The sequence below is a fragment of the Notolepis coatsorum genome, assembly GCF_963971535.1.
Source record: "Notolepis coatsorum genome assembly, chromosome: 5".
Lineage (NCBI taxonomy): Eukaryota > Metazoa > Chordata > Actinopteri > Aulopiformes > Paralepididae > Notolepis > Notolepis coatsorum.
In genome coordinates, this window is record NC_140169.1 from 23489394 (window position 1) to 23511056 (window position 21663).

Consider the following 21663-nt stretch of genomic DNA (forward strand, 5'->3'; position numbering starts at 1 on the left):
AGACTACAGGTGATGAGGCGTACTACAGTACTAGACTACAGGTGATGAGGCGTACTACAGTACTAGACTACATGTGATGAGGCGTACTACAGTACTAGACTACAGGTGATGAGGCATACTACAGTACTAGACTACAGGTGATGAGGCGTACTACAGTACTAGACTACAGGTGATGAGGCGTACTACAGTACTAGACTACAGGTGATGAGGCGTACTACAGTACTAGACTACAGGTGATGAGGCGTACTACAGTACTAGACTACAGGTGATGAGGCGTACTACAGTACTAGACTACAGGTGATGAGGCGTACTACAGTACATGTGATGAGGCGTACTACAGTACTACACTACATGTGATGAGGCGTACTACAGTACTAGACTACAGGTGATGAGGCGTACTACAGTACTAGACTACAGGTGATGAGGCGTACTACAGTACTAGACTACAGGTGATGAGGCGTACTACAGTACTAGACTACAGGTGATGAGGCGTACTACAGTACTAGACTACAGGTGATGAGGCGTACTACAGTACTAGACTACAGGTGATGAGGCGTACTACAGTACTAGACTACAGGTGATGAGGCGTACTACAGTACTAGACTACAGGTGATGAGGCGTACTACAGTACTAGACTACAGGTGATGAGGCGTACTACAGTACTAGACTACAGGTGATGAGGCGTACTACAGTACTAGACTACAGGTGATGAGGCGTACTACAGTACTAGACTACAGGTGATGAGGCGTACTACAGTACTAGACTACAGGTGATGAGGCGTACTGCAGTACTAGACTACAGGTGATGAGGCGTACTACAGTACTAGACTACAGGTGATGAGGCGTACTACAGTACTAGACTACAGGTGATGAGGCGTACTACAGTACTAGACTACAGGTGATGAGGCATACTACAGTACTAGACTACAGGTGATGATGCGTACTACAGTACTAGACTACAGGTGATGAGGCGTACTACAGTACTAGACTACAGGTGATGAGGCGTACTACAGTACTAGACTACAGGTGATGAGGCGTACTACAGTACTAGACTACAGGTGATGAGGCGTACTACAGTACTAGACTACAGGTGATGAGGCGTACTACAGTACTAGACTACAGGTGATGAGGCGTACTACAGTACTAGACTACAGGTGATGAGGCGTACTACAGTACTAGACTACAGGTGATGAGGCGTACTACAGTACTAGACTACAGGTGATGAGGCGTACTACAGTACTAGACTACAGGTGATGAGGCGTACTACAGTACTACACTACAGGTGATGAGGCGTACTACACTGCATGTTCATTTGACACTAAGAATCTGTATATCTAAGGTTCAATTATTGTATTTAGCACTCTCATTAGGGATCTACTGCTTCTTCAGAGATTTCAAGCACTTAACTGTAATGTATTGTCTTAAACCCGCCCTCTTTTCTTGATCCTCCAATTGCAACTGTTGCTTCCCTCTGATTAGATTAGATTCAAATGTATTGTCATCATACAGTACAGTACAACGGAAATAGGTTTGGCATCCAACCAGAGTGCAAATGTAACAGTAAAGTGCAGTAGTAATATACAACGTACAGGTAATTAAACTGGTTAAAAAATATACAAATTAGTACTACTGGGTGTAGTGCTAATCAGATGTATATACAGAGTTGTAGTATAATATATACAGTGATACAGGTGTAAAGACAGTATGGTAGTAGTCATACTGTTCAGCAGCGTAACTAGTAAGAGTAGGATATGTACAGCAAAATAATTGACCAACCGAGTTTAGAACACAGAGGCGCCGCGCCGAGGTGTTCTAAACGCAGTGAAGGTCAATTATTTTGCGACAATGACCGAGTATAGCTATACATTATCCCGCTTATTACATGGCTAACTTACTAACAATATACCTAATTCATTTTACACCATCGACAAGACGAGATCAAATGCAGACGCAGTTGTTCTGTGGCTTCTCTGTCATCACCGGCAGCCGGCAGGTGTGTGGTCTGATTCCCTGATGAGTGCAGCTGTGCATATGCTGAGCTTAGCTTTCGTGACTGTCTGCGACCGAAATGCTTGATTGTGATTGGTTAATAGCGCTGTGTTACCCGTATCAGCGGCCATTATTGCGCGTTGCCCATAGCAGCGGTCCGTTATTGAGAAATAACTGACCGCTGTCAGGGGCAACCGAGCGCTATTGACCAATCACAATCAAGCATTTTGGCTAATGTTAAAACGCCATGTAATAAACAGCATTATTGTACATGCTATCATACAGAGCTATGGGTTAAATGCAGGTATATAAGTAAGTATATAGAGGGGTTATATGCAGGTATATTCAGACAAATATATATACATGTGGTAAATATACAAATATAAATGTAAATATGCTGTATATACAACACTGTTCGAATAGTATAGGGGTAGACTATATGTATGAGGTAGGTAGTTAAGATTATTATGATTACAGTGTAGGGCAGTTGTTGTAGACAGTGAAAGCAGTAGGTAGGTATAAATGGATTGTAGGCAACAGAGTTGTGATTAGAATATCAAGAAAAGAGGGTGGAGTTTGAGACAGGTCAGTTGGCTCCATACAGAGTACCAATCTCATCCATTACTTTTGCTGAGCAGTGTAGACTTAGTCTTAGAATTGTATATACCTTCAAGACCAACACAGATAACATCCACTCTAAGTGCCAACAGTGACTGTTCTTCCTCAGGAAGATGAGGAAGCTTCAATCCAATCCAATCCAACTTTATTTATAAAGCGCTTTAACAGCCACAGGGGCACAAAGTGCTGTACAGAGGGAGCATATTAAAAACTATAAGCAGCACTAAAAATAGATAAAAAAAACAAGAGTAGCAAAACAGAGAAGAAAAAAATAGGTAAAAATAGGCAGCAATACAAATTTAAATAGATCAGAGTACTTAAAAAAATATATATATATATATATTTAAAAGCAAAGGACACAGTAACAGAACGATAAAACAACAACACAGTAAGACAATAAGATCATAAAATCAACAAGCTACATGGTGTCGAAAGCCAGAGAGAAAAGGTGGGTCTTAAGGAGGCCTTTGAAACGGGGCAGTGATGAGGCCTGCCTAATCTGCAGTGGCAGCTCATTCCACATTTTGGGGGCGACAACGGAGAAAGCACGGTCCCCCCTGAGCTTACGCCTAGTTGTAGGCACTACTAGGAGCAGCTGGTCAGCTGACCTGAGAGAGCGGGAAGGTGTATAGACCTGCAACAGCTCAGAGAGGTAGGGTGGGGCAAGGTCATGAAGAGCTTTAAAAGCAAATAAAATAATTTTAAAATGAATCCTAAAGTGCACAGGGAGCCAGTGGAGTGAGGATAAAATCGGTGAGATGTGGTCATATTTACGAGTGCCAGTTAAAAGACGTGCAGCGGCGTTCTGCACCATCTGAAGGCGAGCCACTGAGAATCCACTCACCCCTATATAAAGTGCATTGCAGTAATCCAGCCTAGTAGTCACAAATGCATGGATTACTGCTTCAAAATGCTGCGCCTGTAGGATGGGCTTAATTTTGGCCAGCTGCCTCAACTGGAAGAAACTCGATTTGACCACGGCCTTGATCTGGCTATCAAATTTAAGGTCTGGGTTGATTTTTACACCTAGGTTCTTCACTAACGGTTTGACATGTTGTGCCAGCGAACCCAGATCTAGCAGTGAGGTCACAGAGGGGCCACCAAAAACCATGACCTCCGTCTTTTTGTCATTAAAAATAAAAAAATGCAATGCCATCCAGGTTTTAATGTCATCGAGACATTTGGTCAGCGGCTCTATGGAAAAGGAGCCAGACTTTTTTAGTGGCATATAGATCTGGCTGTCATCAGCGTAGCAGTGAAAGGGAATGCTGTGCTTTCTGAGGATGGAACCAAGGGGCAATAAATAAATAGAGAACAGGACGGCGCCAAGTATCAAGCCCTGGGGTACACCGTACAATAGGGGGGCAGTAGAGGACACGGAGTCCTCGAGCTTGACACAAAACGATCGATCTGCTAGGTAGGACTTGAACCATTCAAGGGCTATGCCTCTGATGCCCACCCACTGTTCAAGGCGGGCAATTAAAATGTCATGGTTCACTGTGTCAAATGCGGCCAACAGGTCTAAAAGGACCAGGACAACACAGTCACTGGAATCAGTAGCTAAAAAGATGTCATTAAAAACTCTTAAAAGTGCAGACTCTGTGCTGTGCAGGGGTTTAAAACCAGATTGGAAAACCTCGAGAATATTGTGCTCATTTAAAAAATTCATTAGCTGAGTATAGACAATTTTCTCAAGGATCTTTGATAAAAATGGCAGTTTAGAGATGGGCCTAAAATTTGACATGGCTGCAGGATCAAGCCCAGGCTTCTTGATCAGGGGCTGCACAACCGCATGTTTAAAAAGTGCCGGGACCACACAAGAGGACAGGCTGCTATTTATAATGTTGAGTACAGTAGGCCCAACAGCTGGGAAGACTTCCTTAAAGAGTCGAGGTGGAACAGCATCATCTGGGGAGCCCGATGGCTTCATTTTGCCAATGACCTCCTGTAAGGAAGACAGCGTCATGGGCACAAATGTGTTAAATACAGCGGGGCTGGGGACAAAAACGGAGGGGTCATAAACAGGGGGTGAAATAGAAGCCCTAATGGAGGAGACCTTATCAATAAAGAAGTTAAGGAAACCTTCACAGGCAGCACGAGAGGCCTCCACACAGGTAGTCAGTGGTGCATTCAGTACATCATTGATGGTTTTAAACAATACACGGGGCTTATGGCAGTTTGACATGATAATGTCAGCAAAATATGTTGTCCTAGCCTCCCGTACAATATTCTGGAAGTGATGCCAGCAGTCTAGCGTGTGAAGAGATACATGTAGCTTCAGGTCCGACCATCAATCCTGCAGGCTTTCTACAACTCCTTTGTGGAATCGATAATGTCCTTTAACATCACATCATGGTATGGAGTGATGCGTGCCATCAACCGGAAACCTCTCGACAGGGTCGTTAAGATCCACTCAGCCACTCAGCAGCATCCACAAGAAATGGACAGTTAAAAAGGCCTCCCAAATAGTTGAAGATAACACACACACCCTTCACACCCATTACAAACTAATGCCCCAGGCCGTCGATACTGAGCTTCATCATTGAACAAAAGGGGCTTAGGTAGCTTCGTGCCAACATTCATCAGACTGCTGAACACCTAGGTCTGGTGGAGGCCGGACTGCCCCCCCCCCCCCCCCCCCAAGGACTTTGGACTACTTAAAATAGACTCCCCCTTCCACCTGATGGACATATACTATGTACCTGTATTGTACCTGTATTATTTATATACATATAGAACTGCTCCACATGGTTTTTAATATATCATGCTTTAAGTTCTGTAGTTTTAATGTAGTTGGTGTTTTTTTTTATATAGTGGTCTTTTTATTGTAGTTTTAACAATTTCTTTTATATATATAGTGGTGAGTGTCTATGTATTGTGACTGTATGTTCGTCTTTCAACCACTGCACAAATTCCAAAAGGAAAATAAAGTAATTTGAAGTTGAAGTTAGAACATTCATTTGGAGTCTGGACAAAATTGATATGACTGTAGAATCCTCCCCCCCCCCCTTCATTAGAAATATATTACTGTAGAATCCTGTTCCCCCTTCATTAGAAATATATTACTGTAGAATCCTGTTCCCCTTCATTAGAAATATATTACTGTAGAATCCTGTTCCCCTTCATTAGAAATATATTACTGTAGAATCCTGTTCCCCCTTCATTAGAAATATATTACTGTAGAATCCTGTTCCCCTTCATTAGAAATATATTACTGTAGAATCATGTTCCCCCTTCATTAGAAATACAGTATATTACTGTAGAATCCTGTTCCCCCTTCATTAGAAATATATTACTGTATAATCCTTTCCCCCTTCATTAGAAATATATTACTGTATAATCCTTTCCCCCTTCATTAGAAATATATTACTGTAGAATCCTTTTCCCCCTTCATTAGTAATATATTACTGTAGAATCATTTTCCCATTCATTAGAAATATATTACTGTAGAATCCTGTTCCCCCTTCATTAGAAATATATTACTGTAGAATCCTTTTCCCACTTCATTAGAAATATATTACTGTATAATCCTTTTCCCCTTCATTAGAAATATATTACTGTATAATCCTTTTCCCCTTCATTAGAAATATATTACTGTATAATCCTTTTCCCCCTTCATTACAAATATCCAACATCCTTTTATTTAACCCAAAAAGGCAGAAGATCAAATCACATTGCTTTGATTGCTGACATGTTACAGATGTCTCCTGGTATCAGATTTCAGTATGGGGTAGATTCTCTGATAGAGATCCCCTGTTTTACTCAGTGGCTCAGGAGGTACAGAGGTCGCCGATTCCACCTCCTCCTTGGCAGCGTGTCGAAGTGTCCTTGAGCAAGACATTTAACCCCCTAGTGGCTCCTGATGAGTAGGTTGGCACTTTGCATGGTTGCCCTCCACTGTCAGGGTGTGTCTGTGAGAATGGGTTTAGGCAGAGCCCAATAGCTGAACACAGGAGAAGAGAGAATGGAGCGTTTTAGGGTGTTTTAATAGTATTCCCCAAGCAGACAGTTGAACAGGCAGGAATGTGCAACAGACAGGTATTGGGAATGTTTCTTGGGGGGATGAGGACAGGTGCACTCCCAGTGCAGCTGTGGGCAGAAGACACAGGTCTGTGTCGAGAGAGAGCAGGAGCACTCCTTGTGCAGCACGAGATGTCCAGGCAGGGAGGTGCACTGGAGCGGAGGTCCTGGGCACAAGAGAAACAAGATTAGAGCAAGGAATAATCATGAGCAGGTTAGCAGGGCTTCAGGCTGAGTCGTCGTACCTAGGTAACTAGAATAACACCACGACGAGGTCTGGTCAGAATCTGCCGGTAGATGTAGTGTCTTGCTGATCAGGGGATGACGGACAGCTGTGTTGAGTGAGGTGCCTGGCAGCGTGTGAATCAGGGGATGAGGTACAGCCGAGTTGAGTGAGGAGCTTGACAGTGTGTGAAGGGGTGCTGCCCATATATGGGTGTGAGGCTTCCGTGGACGTGGGAGAGGATGAGGAGGAGTGAAGAAGGTGTGAGGCTGGTGAATGTGGGAGAGGATGAGTTCAAGTTTCAAGTTTCTTTAATAGTTGTCATACAGAAGTACAGAATACTTTTATACAAAATGCTTCTTACTGTTACGCTCCAGAGACTGTGCAAGACAAGATAAGTATGAAATAAAATAACATAGTATAGCATGTAAATTAGAAGTAAAAAAAATGAGGTCACAGTGTTCAGTATAGACATATGTACAATGTTCGATGCAGAGTAGACGTAACTGAGTTACCATATAATATACAATACTGTGTAGTGTACTAATATACAATACTATATAGTGCAAGGCAGAAATAGGATGAGGTGCAATTTAGGTACAATTTACAGTAGGTGTACGAGTTGTAGTGCAAATCCTTTATCAATAAATATAAAGTGTGTTTGTGTGATCTAAAGTGTGGAGAGTGGGTGCTGCAGTGTGTTGTTTGTTTAAGTGAGTGTGTGCGTGTGGGTGTGTGTGCTGTGTGCATTTGATGGTTGTTGCATAGTGTTTATTGTTCGTTTAGCAGCCTGATGGCCTGGGGATAGAAGCTTCTTCTGAGTCTTTCTGTGCTCGCCTTAAGACTCCGGTATCGCTTGCCTGACCGCAGCAGTTCAAAGAGGCAGTTGTTCGGGTGGCTCGAGTCCTTAATAATTCTCTTAGCCTTCCCCTTGCACCGCTTGTTGTAAATGTTCTGGAGGGTGGGAAGCCCCCCTCCAATTGTGCGTTCGGCTGAACGTGTCACTCTTTGTAGTCTGCTACGGTCTTGTACAGTGCTATTCCCAAACCAGGAGGTGATGTTGCCAGTCAGGATGCTCTCTATTGTACATGAGTAGAAGTTCCTAAGGATCTTCTGACTGACTTGGAACTTCCTTAGGCGCCTGAGGAAGTAGAGGCGTTGTCGTGCCTTCTTCACAACACTGTCAATGTGTGTGGTCCATGTCAAATCCTCGGATATGTGGGCTCCGAGGTACTTGAAACTGTTTAGGAGGAGTGAAGAAGGTGTGAGGCATCCGTGGTGAATGTGAGAGAGGATGAGGAGGAGTAAAGAAGGCTCTTGCCGTGTTTATGACAGTGTCATGGTATCAGATTTCAGTATGGGGTAAATTCTTTGATACAGACCCCCTTGTTTTGGCGGGGGTCTGCCCGATATCCAACACCAGTATCGTATTGTTTCTCATGCACGGTGCCATTTCCCTTCAAGGGGTTTTCACCATCTCTTAATAATAATAATAAATTTTATTTGTATAGCACCTTTCATACAAGAATTGCAGCCCAAAGTGCTTCACGGCAGTGATGTAGACACAAAACAGACATAGGCATAAAATTAACATAAAGTTGGTACAATTACAGACAGGCACAAAATTAGCAGATAATTTATATTAAAACCTCCCTGCAATTATTTTATAGATTTATGTTATTAGAATATATGGGAAAATAACAAAAAATAAAATTAAGAAAAGATTGTAAAAGATTTCTGTCATTAAAGTCTATAAAAAGGATTGTGACAGATTTCTGTGTTAAAATGTCCGACCCCAAGAGGGGTTCCTGCACAGGTCCCACCCGCGTTATTTCTAAACCTAGCCGCATTTCTGGCAAGACGCTCTCTGATTGGCCGACGCCTGTTTCTACACTGGTTAAGCTTAGGCACTCTTTCGAAGTTGGTTAAGGTTAGAGTTTGTCTTAGAGCGTGACGGCAAGTTCTTTCGACGGTTAAGCTTAGGCACTATTTCGAAGTTGGTTAAGGTTAGAGTTTGTCTTAGAGCATGGCAATAGAACACCAGGTAGTTTGCAGGCTGTTTGACGTGGAAATGGGCAAAGACACAGCTCGTCACGCGATTGGGCAAACGCGTCAGTGGCCAATCAGAGAGCGTCAGTCAGTGCCAATCAGAGAGCGTCTGCCAGAAATGCGGCTAGGTTTAGAAATAATGCGTCCCACCCACCTCCAGGGTCTGAGACCCCACCCACCTCCAGGGTCTGAGACCCCACCCACCTCCAGGGTCTGAGGCCCCACCCACCTCCAGGGTATGAGACCCCGCCCACCTCCAGGGTCTGAGACCCCGCCCACCTCCAGGGTCTGAGGCCCCGCCCACCTCCAGGGTCTGAGACCCCACCCACCTCCAGGGTCTGAGGTCCCACCCACCTCCAGGGTCTGAGACCCCACCCACCTCCAGGGTCTGAGGTCCCACCCACCTCCAGGGTCTGAGACCCCACCCACCTCCAGGGTCTGAGGCCCCACTTGTATTGGGAATTGTGCAAAATAAAAAAGCAATGCATAAAGTGCAGACATAGAATGATGATGGTGCTGTACCTCCTCGTCTGATCCAAATGAACAGTAGTCCTAAGATGTCTCGGTAAAGAACGCTTATGACGACGCTTTATTTTAATTTGACCAAAGACGACTGTGAGGATGTTGACTGAATACAAGTATTTCACACAAGATGGTATCCTCTTCCATAGAGCTCTGCCAGACTCACTGTTGAGTGGGTGAAAATGTGTGCATTATTGATGTTAGAAAAGCTTAGGCTTAAACCATGGTGTTCCAGATGTATTCCCTGTTACACAAATACACACACACACAGAGTTGTGTTTTCATCACTTGTGGGGACATTCCATTGAATTACATTAATTCCCTAACATTTACCCTAACCTTACCCATAACGATATGTCTAACCCTAACCCCTAACCCTGTAAAAAAAAATATAGTCTTGTTTTCATCTCTTGTTTGGTCCCTGAAAGGATAGTAAAACAAGGACACGGACACACACAAACTGAACTCTCTTCCTGTGGAGGAGATTAACTTTTTACCCAGTAGTCGCAACATCTGCCTGCTGCATCTGCCAGTAGGGAACCGCCAGCCTTCCCACTTATACACAAATCCACGGTCACAGCTCTACCATTTACAGATTAACCGTACGGAGTGCCATACAGCGTGTCCCCCATACACAGAGTAGGGTAGTAGTACTGTATACTTTACTTACTCATAGTATATATTCAGATTCTAAGTGTAATGTATAATATAACTGCACCTTTGATTACACTGCATTCAGAGTTAATTATATTGTTTGCATTGCCTACTTTTTACTTTCCTACTGTACCAGAATTGTATTGCCTGTATTTATATCTTCTACTGTACCAGTGCCTGTACCTCCCCCTCCCCCCTCCCCCATGCTGCTATGATGCCTGAATTTCCCAAAGGGGATCAATAAAGGAATATCTTATCTTATCTTAGATGCAGGATATACTTTGAACCTTTTCAGGTATACGGTCCTACATATAGAGCTAAGGATTTTGAGAACTGAAGATTCTAGTAATGATTGATGCCACAACGGTGAGCTGCTGGCCATTGGAAGCTGCAGGCTTTTAGAATTATTTTATTTTATTTTCTATTTTATTTAATCAACCTTTATTAAACCGGGCAGGTCAATTAAGAACAAATTCTTATTTTCAATGATGGCCTAGCGAGAGGAAAAAAGGACACCTCGAAGGGTAACTGGGAAAGAAAATAAATAAATAAAATAAAATAGAAAAGAGAAAACATTCTGGAAAACATTTTCCAAAAAACAAAACCTGAAAGGGTGAACAGAAGTGGGGCAGTGTTCTTTGTCTCCATGATCAATTTAATCCAGATTGAGATCAAATGTGAATCTATTGGCCTAATGGGGTGGTCCCTCGAGATCAGATAGACCAGATAGATCAGATAGACCAAATGGATCAGATAGACCAGATAGATCAGATGGATCAGATAGAACAGATAGATCAGATAGATCATATCAGATAGACCAGAACAGATAGACCAGATGGATCAGATAGATCAGATCAGATAGACCAGAACAGATAGATCAGATAGATCAGATCAGATAGACCAGAACAGATAGATCAGATAGATCAGATAGACCAGATAGATCAGATAGAACAGATAGATCAGATCAGATAGACCAGATAGAACAGATAGATCAGATCAGATAGACCAGATAGACCAGATAGATCAGATCGATCAGATCAAATAGACCAGATAGATCAGATAGACCAGATAGACCAGATAGATCAGATCGATCAGATCAGATAGACCAGATAGATCAGATAGACCAGATAGATCAGATAGATTAGATAGATCAGATCAGATAGACCAGATAGATCAGATAGATCAGATAGACCAGATAGACCAGATAGATCAGATCAGATAGACCAGATAGATCAGATAGATCAGATAGATCAGATAGATCAGATGGATCAGATGGATCAGATAGATCAGATAGGATCAGATAGATCAGATAGACTAGATAGTGCTGCTGTCACTTTAAGTGTTGAATTGCTGACCCAGTTTCAGGCTCAGGCCCACGGCTGGATGTAATTCAACTACTGTCTCATGTAATCGTGTCAGAGGAGACAGTAAGGGGAATTAAGATGCTTTTAACAAGGCTTTAGTGGGAGCGGTCATCATCCTCACTCTCATTGTTTAACGGCTTAAATCAGTGCTGACTGATCGTTTTTATGCCGTCGAGTTTTTAGGTGCATATTAAAAGGGAATGTCGCTACCCCGTTAGAATTCACTTACTGTATGTTATTCCTGCCGTGGCCCCAGGAGAGTTAAAGTTGCTATTTGTGGACGGATGCCACCCTCACCTAGTATTGCAAGAGAGAAACCTTCAAATGTGCGATGTCACCTGGATGTAAAATCTTGGGGCTGCTCCATGAGTGGGGACCCACTGTAAGAGCTCACACAAACAACACAAACAAACCAGTGTCCCATTCCCAGATCTTTACATCTAGATTACGACACAGATTCAAGAGTTCTCTCTCTCTCTGACTTCTAGCTTTAGGACAGAGTTGTGCATGTTATCTTATGGGGTTCTCAACCTTTCTGCTGCCAAGGCACCCCTGTGTTCAATAAAATATTCCAGGGCACCCCTACATATGATAAAGACTTTTCCGGTCCTGTCTTTGTTGCTACAATGATGACAAAAGTGCTTGCTTTCAAAATAATGTTTATTTAAGAAACCGGGAAACACATTTGTGTGTATATGCAGGCTATATAATGCATTATTAACAGGTGTTTCAGATCTAAATGGCTTAGTACTGTTGACATTACACTGCTTGTAGTAGTAAATCAAATAGCATATTTCTTTAAATAAGATTACAGAAAATTATCACTAAAGTGCTATCTGTTGCAGCTGCACACTTTTCCATAAAAATAGCATATTTGGATAAGTGTGACCATTTCTCAAACTGAAAATCATGTATTTTTTTTAAATACAGAAAAGGATCACCAAGTTACCATTTCTCAATTTTTTTTAATAAATACAGAAAATAAGCACTCGTTCACTCAGTGGACATTTCTAGCTCAATGCGAGGTCTGCTGCTGCTGACTAATAATACGGTCAATACGTGGGGAGATCTTTGACAAGGCAACACGCATGTCATCCTCAAGGCTCAACTGTGCCCTATATTTTGTTTTCAGAGCTGTCATGGATGAAAAGCCAGCTTTACACAGATATGTGGTGCTGAATGGTATCAACACCTTAACTGCTGCATCATGAGATACTTGGTACTCAGCACCACACTCTGAAACTAGCTCTCCAGGTGGTATCAGATGAGATTTCAATGAGTTCTTCCAAGAGTTTGGATGGAGATGTGTCGGGAAGCTTTGTCTCAATGTTGTCTGTAAAGTTTTTTTTTATCCAGAGTAACTTGGTGATCCTTTTCTGTGTTTTATTAAATAATGATTTTCAGATTTTGAGAAATGGTCAAACTTATCCAAATTATTTTCATGGAAAACAGTGCAGCTGCAACAGATAGCACTTTAGTGGTTCTCAACCCCTGTTATATACAGTACCTTTGTATGGCTGGTTCTGTATGTACCTTTGTATGGCTGGTTCTGTATATACAGTACCTTTGTATGGCTGGTTCTGTATATACCTTTGTATGGCTGGTTCTGTATATACCTTTGTATGGCTGGTTCTGTATATACCTTTGTATGGCTGGTTCTGTATATACCTTTGTATGGCTGGTTCTGTATGTACCTTTGTATGGCTGGTTCTGTATGTACAGTACCTTTGTATGGCTGGTTCTGTATATACAGTACCTTTGTATGGCTGGTTCTGTATATACAGTACCTTTGTATGACTGGTTCTGTATATACAGTACCTTTGTATGGCTGGTTCTGTATGTACCTTTGTATGGCTGGTTCTGTATATACAGTACCTTTGTATGGCTGGTTCTGTATATACAGTACCTTTGTATGACTGGTTCTGTATATACAGTACCTTTGTATGGCTGGTTCTGTATGTACCTTTGTATGACTGGTTCTGTATATATACAGTACCTTTGTATGGCTGGTTCTGTATGTACCTTTGTATGGCTGGTTCTGTATATATACAGTACCTTTGTATGACTGGTTCTGTATATACAGTACCTTTGTATGGCTGGTTCTGTATGTACCTTTGTATGGCTGGTTCTGTATATACAGTACCTTTGTATGGCTGGTTCTGTATGTACCTTTGTATGGCTGGTTCTGTATATATACAGTACCTTTGTATGGCTGGTTCTGTATGTACCTTTGTATGACTGGTTCTGTATATACAGTACCTTTGTATGGCTGGTTCTGTATATACATTTGTATGGCTGGTTCTGTATATACAGTACCTTTGTATGGCTGGTTCTGTATATACAGTACCTTTGTATAGCTGGTTCTGTATGTACCTTTGTATAGCTGGTTCTGTATGTACCTTTGTATGGCTGGTTCTGTATGTACCTTTGTATGGCTGGTTCTGTATGTACCTTTGTATGGCTGGTTCTGTATGTACCTTTGTATGGCTGGTTCTGTATGTACCTTTGTATGGCTGGTTCTGTATATACAGTACCTTTGTATGGCTGGTTCTGTATATACAGTACCTTTGTATGGCTGGTTCTGTATGTACATTTGTATGACTGGTTCTGTATATACAGTACCTTTGTATGGCTGGTTCTGTATATACATTTGTATGGCTGGTTCTGTATATACAGTACCTTTGTATGGCTGGTTCTGTACATACCCTTTTTATGCGTGTGAAGAAATCTTGTTCTGTTCTGTTCTGTAGAGCTTACAGGCCCCAGTGGCTTACGTAAAAATGTTATACTGTAGTTCCCCTCATGAAATGTCTCTCGTTCTCTACCCTCTTTAGAGTCACAGGTATCACAGGTTAAATTCAAAAACAGAAAGATTTTGCCCAAAACCAAATTGCTGCTCTTCACTTGACTTCACTTAATTTCATATCTGTGTTATTCAGGGTGAACTAGGAACAGCGTGACGCTGCTCTAGTGAAGAGGCATGTCTGTGAAATTACTGTACTCCTCTGAAATAAATAAATAAATAAATAAATTCCTAGGTGTAATAATAGACCATAAAATCTGTTGGAAACCTCACATAAAACATGTCCAATCTAAACTCTCACGAAGCATTTCAGTCATGAGTAAAGTAAAGCACATCCTGGATAGAAAATCACTCTACATTCTCTACTGTTCACTAGTTTTACCATATTTAAATTACTGTGCTGAAGTCTGGGGAAACAATTATAAGTCTACACTACAACCACTTTTTATACTCCAAAAAAGGGCCATAAGGATAGTTCACATTGCAGGTTATCGTGATCACACTAACATATTGTTTCTGGAGTCAAAGACATTGAAGTTAAATGATCTTGTGGAATTTAAAACGGCACAATTAATGTATAAAGCAAAAAGTCATGCACTTCCAAGAAACATTCAAGAATTGTTCTTTGATAGGGAGGGGGGTTATAATCTGAGGGGAGAACACAATTTAAAGGTGCTAAACGTACGCACTACCATGAGAAAACACTGCATCTCAATATGTGGAGTGAAACTGTGGAACAGTCTAAATGTGGTGCTAAAGCAATGTCCAAACATGAGACAATTCAAACTGATGTATAAGGAAATTATGTTCACAAGGTACAGGGATGAAGAAGGGACTTGATATTCACGGGTGTTTACATTTTTATTTTGTTTTCTATTTTATTTTATTTTATACATATATAGTTTTTGTTTTTTGTTTTGCATATATATATATTTATTTTTTTCTTTTCTTTTCTTTTCTTTTTTATGTTTAAAATAGTACACTCATTTGAGTAGTGGAAAAGGGGTAGGATTAAATAAGTGTATACTTCTTCCTACTCCTTTTCGAACATGCAGATTGAGTTGTTTTTCTTTTTTGTTATTGTTTGTTGTATTCATTGCATGTTCGAAATAAAGACTTCAAATAAAAAAAAATCAAATCAAATTGTTGGTGTGGCGGTTGAGTGAACAAGTGGGCCTTTCAGGACTGTCTATAAATGACTCATACTTCCCTGAATCTGATCTAAGAACAGATACAACACTGATGGGAAGTGGGCAGCAGACCGTAAAATAGAATAACAGAAATTTGGAAAGTCATACCCAGAAACCCTACATAGAAAACATTTTACCTCAGGGACCATATATATTATATATACAATCTTCAAATAGAGGTACTGATTTGAGATCTGTTTAACTAGTGAGGTTATCTGGTCACGTGACCCGACTACTAACCCTAGATCAGTGCACCTCCTCTCAAAATCGTTATGCATACAGGCCCTGATTGTTCTTTCGTCTGCGATTTCTCCTCCAGGACAGTCGGTGGACGCTCGTCGCCTGAGCACACGTCCATGCCCTCCAGTCCCCGACTCGGATGCTTTCTTTGAGGGAGCGATGCAGAGGGTATGCCAGAACGCCCGGGGAGCCATAGCACCAGTCGCATGTGTCCAAGCTGTGAGGGCCGCTGCCACCCTGCCCTACTCTCTGGGCATGGAGCGGGAGAAGGAGCTGATGGCGACCCTCTTCAACTCGGGCCAGGCCCGCGCACTGCAGTACGCCTTCTTCGCTCAGAGGGCCGTGGGGAAGTGGAGCCTGCGCAGCGGAGCGCGCTGGGACACCAGCGAGGCCAGGCCCATACACAAGGCAGCTGTCATCGGTAAGCGATTCAGGCTTATTTATTTCAGACCCTAACTGCCAATAGTTAGATGGTAAATGGTAAATGGCTGCTTTTTTATATAGCGCTTTACAATTTGTTACTCACATTTTACCCATTCATTCACACATTCACTCACACATTCACACACCGACGGCAAGGTGCCAACCTGCTCATCAGGAGCTATTAGGGGTTAAGTGTCTTGCTCAAGGACACATCGACACGCTGCCCGGGAGGAGCGGGAATCGAACCGGGAACCTCCGGATTGCCAGACGACTGCTCTACCTCCTGAGCCACTGTCGCCCCTAGTCAATAGAGTATCCGTATGGTTGTGTTCGCTGCTAGGAGTGGAACACAAGCTAATTGGCTTATCTGGATTCCTGTTCTGCCATTTCCAAATTTGAGTATGGGTAGTTAAGCCTTCATTTACAGTCAGGCTGTGTTTAAGTGGATGAACTCTCTCCTCTTAGCAGTCTGGATCTGGGCAACTCAGCAGTGTGTGCAATGCATTAGAAAAATTGCAGGGCTTGGAAAAAGGTTTCTTATTTTGTGCACCCATGCTGACATCAAATCACGGTCTGGCATATTTAGTACGTATTGCACCAAAAAGGCATTCTTGGTATAAATTAAGAAACCTCATATCTCGTTAATTATGACTGATGATATGGAGGAGATGTGTGTAATGAAAACCGGTCATGGTGTGATCTTGTGTCCCCGCAGGTCTGGGCACCATGGGCAGAGGCATCGCGGTGGCCCTGGCTCAGGCGGGGTTATCTGTGATTGCTGTGGAGGCCCAGGAGCAGCAGCTGGCAGAGGCACAGCAGGCAGTGTCGGGGATGTTGGAGCGCGGGGCTAAGAGACGCGGCGAGGTGGCCCCTCAGCTCGCTCTGGTTCAATACAGCCCTGACATCCAGGCCGTGGCAGATGCAGACCTGGTCATCGAGGCTGTGTTCGAGGACATGGCCCTGAAGGAAAAGGTCTTCCAGCGGCTGTCTGCCATCTGTAAGCCTGGCACCTTCCTCTGCACCAACACCTCTGGCCTGGATGTAGACCACCTGGCCGCTCACACCCACAGCCCGGAGCTGGTCGTGGGGATGCACTTCTTCGCCCCGGCCCATGTCATGAAGTTGCTGGAGGTCGTGTGTGGGCCTCGCTCGTCCCCGGAGACGGTGGCTACAGCCATGCAGCTGGGGAAGAGGATGGGTAAAGTCAGCGTGGCTGTAGGCAACTGCCCCGGCTTTGTGGGGAACCGCATGTTAAAGCCCTATTTGGAACAAGCCAACTTCCTGTTAGAGGAAGGGGCCACCCCTGAGGCGGTGGACCAGGCCCTGGAGGAGTTCGGGATCGCCATGGGTGTATTCAGAATGTCTGACCTCTCTGGGCTGGACGTCGGCTGGAGGATCAGAAAGGAGGCTGGGCAGACGGGGCCCAGGGTGCCACAAGGCCAGCCGGTGAGAATTCGGCACGGCTGCAGATACAGTCCCCTGGGGGACTTGCTGTGTGAGCGGGGCCGGTTTGGCCAGAAGACGGGCCTGGGCTGGTACCAGTACGGCAAACCCGGGGGTCGAGTCGCCAGCTCTGACCCTTGGCTGCATGGCTTCCTGGAGGAGTACCGGGCCCAGCACGGCCTGGTAGCGCGCCGCGTCGACAGCCAGGAGGTGCTGGAGCGCTGCCTCTACACCCTCATCAACGAGGGCTTCCGTATCCTGGAGGACAGCATAGCGGCAGGACCTGAGGACATCGATGCCATCTACATGTTTGGCTATGGCTGGCCCCGGCACCGTGGGGGCCCCATGTTCTATGCTGGAACGGTGGGGCTGGGCAAGGTCCTGGAGAGGCTGGAGCACTACCACCAGACCCACCCGGATGTTCCCTCTCTGGAGCCCAGCAACCTGCTCAGGAGGCTGGTCACCGCTGGCAGCCCTCCCGTCCACAGATGGAGGGAGGCCATAAAGAGGCTCCGCAGCCAGCTTTAAATCTTACAGATACACTGTGATAATCATGATGATTTTCTAACTATGATAAGGATTATTTACTTACATATTACAGCTATTGTTGACATTACTGGAGGCTACTATGAATCTTTAATATGATTTAGTATTCCTCATTTAATCTCTGAATGGCAGGCATTTGTAAAGCTGCTGTGACGTCATTTAGGTTTCTCCCAAGAGTATCGCAGAGCGTTCTTCTTCCGGCTGTGATGTGGATGCCTTCTAGCCAATACTGTTCTAAACCAACTGATGTTTGCGCAGTTTAGCTAGCTCGATAGCAACATCCCAGCAATGTGGCAGTCATCCTTACATCAGCATCGGCTTTTAAAACACTCAATACGAGATTTGTGTGTCTTCAATGCGATACACTAGGGCAGTGGTATGGTATGGACTGTGGCCATGTGAGTCTGCATCTAACACCCTGGTGATCATTGAGCTAGGCCAGAAATGTTCAATATTATATCGAACTACATTGGAATTCCAGTCCAAACCTTATCTAAAATATGAAATGTGCCTGTACATACATCTCATACTACCCCATACACTCTACTACTACTGTGTAGTACTTGTACGCTATGTGTCGTCTTTGCGTCCCAAAACGTCCTATGCTGTCTACATTGTGGTTAGAATGCACTCAATGTATCAACACATTAAAATCCAAATGTTTGCACATAAAAGTCACAATTTAAGGGGAGCTCCCGTAGCTCACCGCATATCTCTGCGCTATTTCTGCGTCGGGGAAAACCGTGCTCGTCACGGATCTGGGGGACACGAGTTCGATTCCCGGACCCGCCGTCATCTCTCAGAATGTCTTCCCCTGCTCTACATCCCATTTCAACCTGTTTCTGTCGGTCATGCTTGACCAGAAAAGCGATAAACGCTAAGAAAATAAAGTTAAAAAAAAAATAAAAAAAATAACAATTTAAATGTCTATTGCTACATTTCTGTTTGGACCTGATCTGATCAAATGTCTGACATTTACATAAATTAGATTCTAATGAGCATGGAAAACATCTGTCACATTGCTATCATCATGTTGCCTAAGTGGCTTATTAAAGATATTTTTTCTAATCTCATAAATAATGCATTCTTTCATCATTTCCATTTATTTATATTCATAAATTATAACTTCTCATAATGTATATACTGTCTTATTTGTATTCTGCTCGGCCGTGTCATTGAATTTACATTACCTGATTAAACTTTACAGAGTGGAAAAGTGTGCAGGCTATTTAAATTAAAATTCTGTATCTATTGCTATGAATGCTCTCACCCACTGTTACTTGATAGTGCTGTGGCGTAGCTTCACTGTATACATGTAAATTAAACTTATATAATTATATGCTAATATTATATTGTTCACTCATCCTACCATATTTGAGTTACTGTGTGGAAGTGCAGGGGTAACACGTATGAAAGTAACATAAAGCCATTATTTATATTACAGAAGAGAGCCGTAAGAATAGTTCACAAAGTAGATTCAAGAGAACATACCAATGAATTATGTATTAAATCCAGACTATTGAAACTTAAAGAGTTAGCTGAAATATATACTTTATTAGTTTTGTTTAGAGCAAAATGCAGAGTATTACCAGCAAATATACAGAGGTTGTTCGTTCCCTGTCCAGATAACAGCAGAAGGAAATACAATTTTAAGCACCAATTTGCACGAACCACCTTAAAACAAAGGTGCACCTCAGTTATAGCCTTATAGGTATCAAACTATGGAACTCTTCGCAGAATAATGAAAAGAGTTATACTAATATATTTCACTTCAAAAGGTTGTACAAAGAAAAGATAAATAGACAGTATAGCACAGTTTAGTATAATATTGCAGTTTAGCATAACAGGATAATATAGCATAGCATTACAGTATAGGCTAGTAGGAGTATAGTAATATAGTATATAGCAGTGTAACAGAATAATAATATATTAAAATATTGTATAATACTGTATACCAATATAGTGTAGTATAAATAGTATGATTTAGTTATATTATAATAAAATAAAGATAATACAATTATATAGTATAGTATATAGAAGTATAATATAGAATACATTATATAAATATATAGATAAATGTGTGTGTGTATAAATGAATGAACCTAAATGCAATGTAACTGATAGATGCACAAAATATATTTATTTATGTTAATTTAATTGTGTTGATGTTTCCATTTCTGCAAAATAAGTATGTACATTTTGTTTGGTTTGGTAAACATTGCACTATCAGTGTAGTGTGTGTGTGTGTGTATAGGGCAGGTACAAATACGAATTTTCTTCCTGTTCCTTTCGGCCATGGAATTTAGTGGAGCATTATTAATATGTACTGTTGGACTGTAATAATTCCATGTACAAATAAATAAAAATGAAATGAAAAATAAATGAATGAATGTATAGAGCTGTCTTAATTTGTATTTTCATGACACAGTTGCATCCTTTGTTTTTGTCACTATCTTTTGTCATTGCATTTGTTTTGTCTGTCTGAGCAGACCTGTCCATGGTGCTGAATCTTTAGGCTGAAGTTAGGCACTGTGCCAGTGCAAATATTTTCAAATTTAGGAATATTAGAGTGAGAAATGTATTGTATTTAATGTTTAGTTAAAGAGAATAGAACCCGCATTCTCATATACTCCAGAATAAACTTTTCATTGACCATGTTTCCAGTGTCTACTCCTCATGGAAATGGACCTGACGAAACGTTATAAATTAAAAGTTTATTCTGGAGCATATTTGAGTGTGCGGGTTCTATTCTCTTTACTTTATTGTGATTATTACCTAACCCACACCACTTATAAATGTGCTTAGTTACCCACCAACTCTCTGAAGACGTAAATAACTTAACTTTAACTGCATATGGCAATTAGCGCAGATCTTTGTGAATTGGAGTGTTTTTGCAATGAGGCTCATTTGCATAGAAAGGGGAACATTTCCCGCCCATATTACCTCATTTAAATACCCGCAAATAGCATGGACGCACAGAGAGGCAATGATGATGGCAACACAGTTAGCACGGTATTTCACCCTTTGCGAGTGCTTTGTGTATAGCAAGGTTTTGTTTTGGGGCTATTTGCACAGGCATAGCGTCAGAAAAAGCCTGGCAATCCCTTTGTGAATTCGCCCATGTGTCATTGACCCTTGGCCCCATAGATATCTATATATATATATATCTATGCTTGGCCCTTCCCAAGAAAAACCTTGGGCAGATGTTAGCAACGCCATCTAGTGGCTTAATGGGGTTCTGACTGGCTAGTATTTAGCTGTCAATCTATCCACACGACTATGATATTCCTCTGAATTTCACTGTAGGTTGACCTATTCATAGTCTACGACTACGATACGACCTGAAATGGAACGTATGTTTAAATAAGCCTATTACCAACTTGCAAAATGCACTGCAAATAATTATGAATGAATACATTTCATATGGACATTTTCTTTCTTCTTTTCAGTAGGAGTTCGATCATTTTGTGTACTGTACTGTGTAGGGACTGTCCTGCTCCACTAGGGGCAGGCTTTTCTCATTCACTAGGCTGGGGGCGGGGCTGGCTTTTCTAATTCACAGGAGCGATCTTTTCTACTC

At 42.3% G+C, this 21663-nt stretch overlaps 1 protein-coding gene across 3 annotated transcripts in view; it reads left to right on the top strand.

Moving 5' to 3' along the window:
- The window catches only part of ehhadh (enoyl-CoA, hydratase/3-hydroxyacyl CoA dehydrogenase), an 83274-nt gene extending 62937 nt beyond the window's left edge, over positions 1-20337 (top strand). For all 3 annotated transcript variants that reach the window (XM_084314566.1, XM_084314568.1, XM_084314567.1), the window contains 2 exons: positions 15751-16092; positions 16810-20337. In XM_084314566.1, coding sequence (XP_084170692.1) covers positions 15751-16092; positions 16810-18065 — 1598 coding nt within the window. In that variant the 3' untranslated portion in view covers positions 18066-20337. The remainder of the gene's footprint in view (positions 1-15750; positions 16093-16809) is intronic.
- The last annotated feature ends 1326 nt before the right edge of the window (positions 20338-21663 follow it).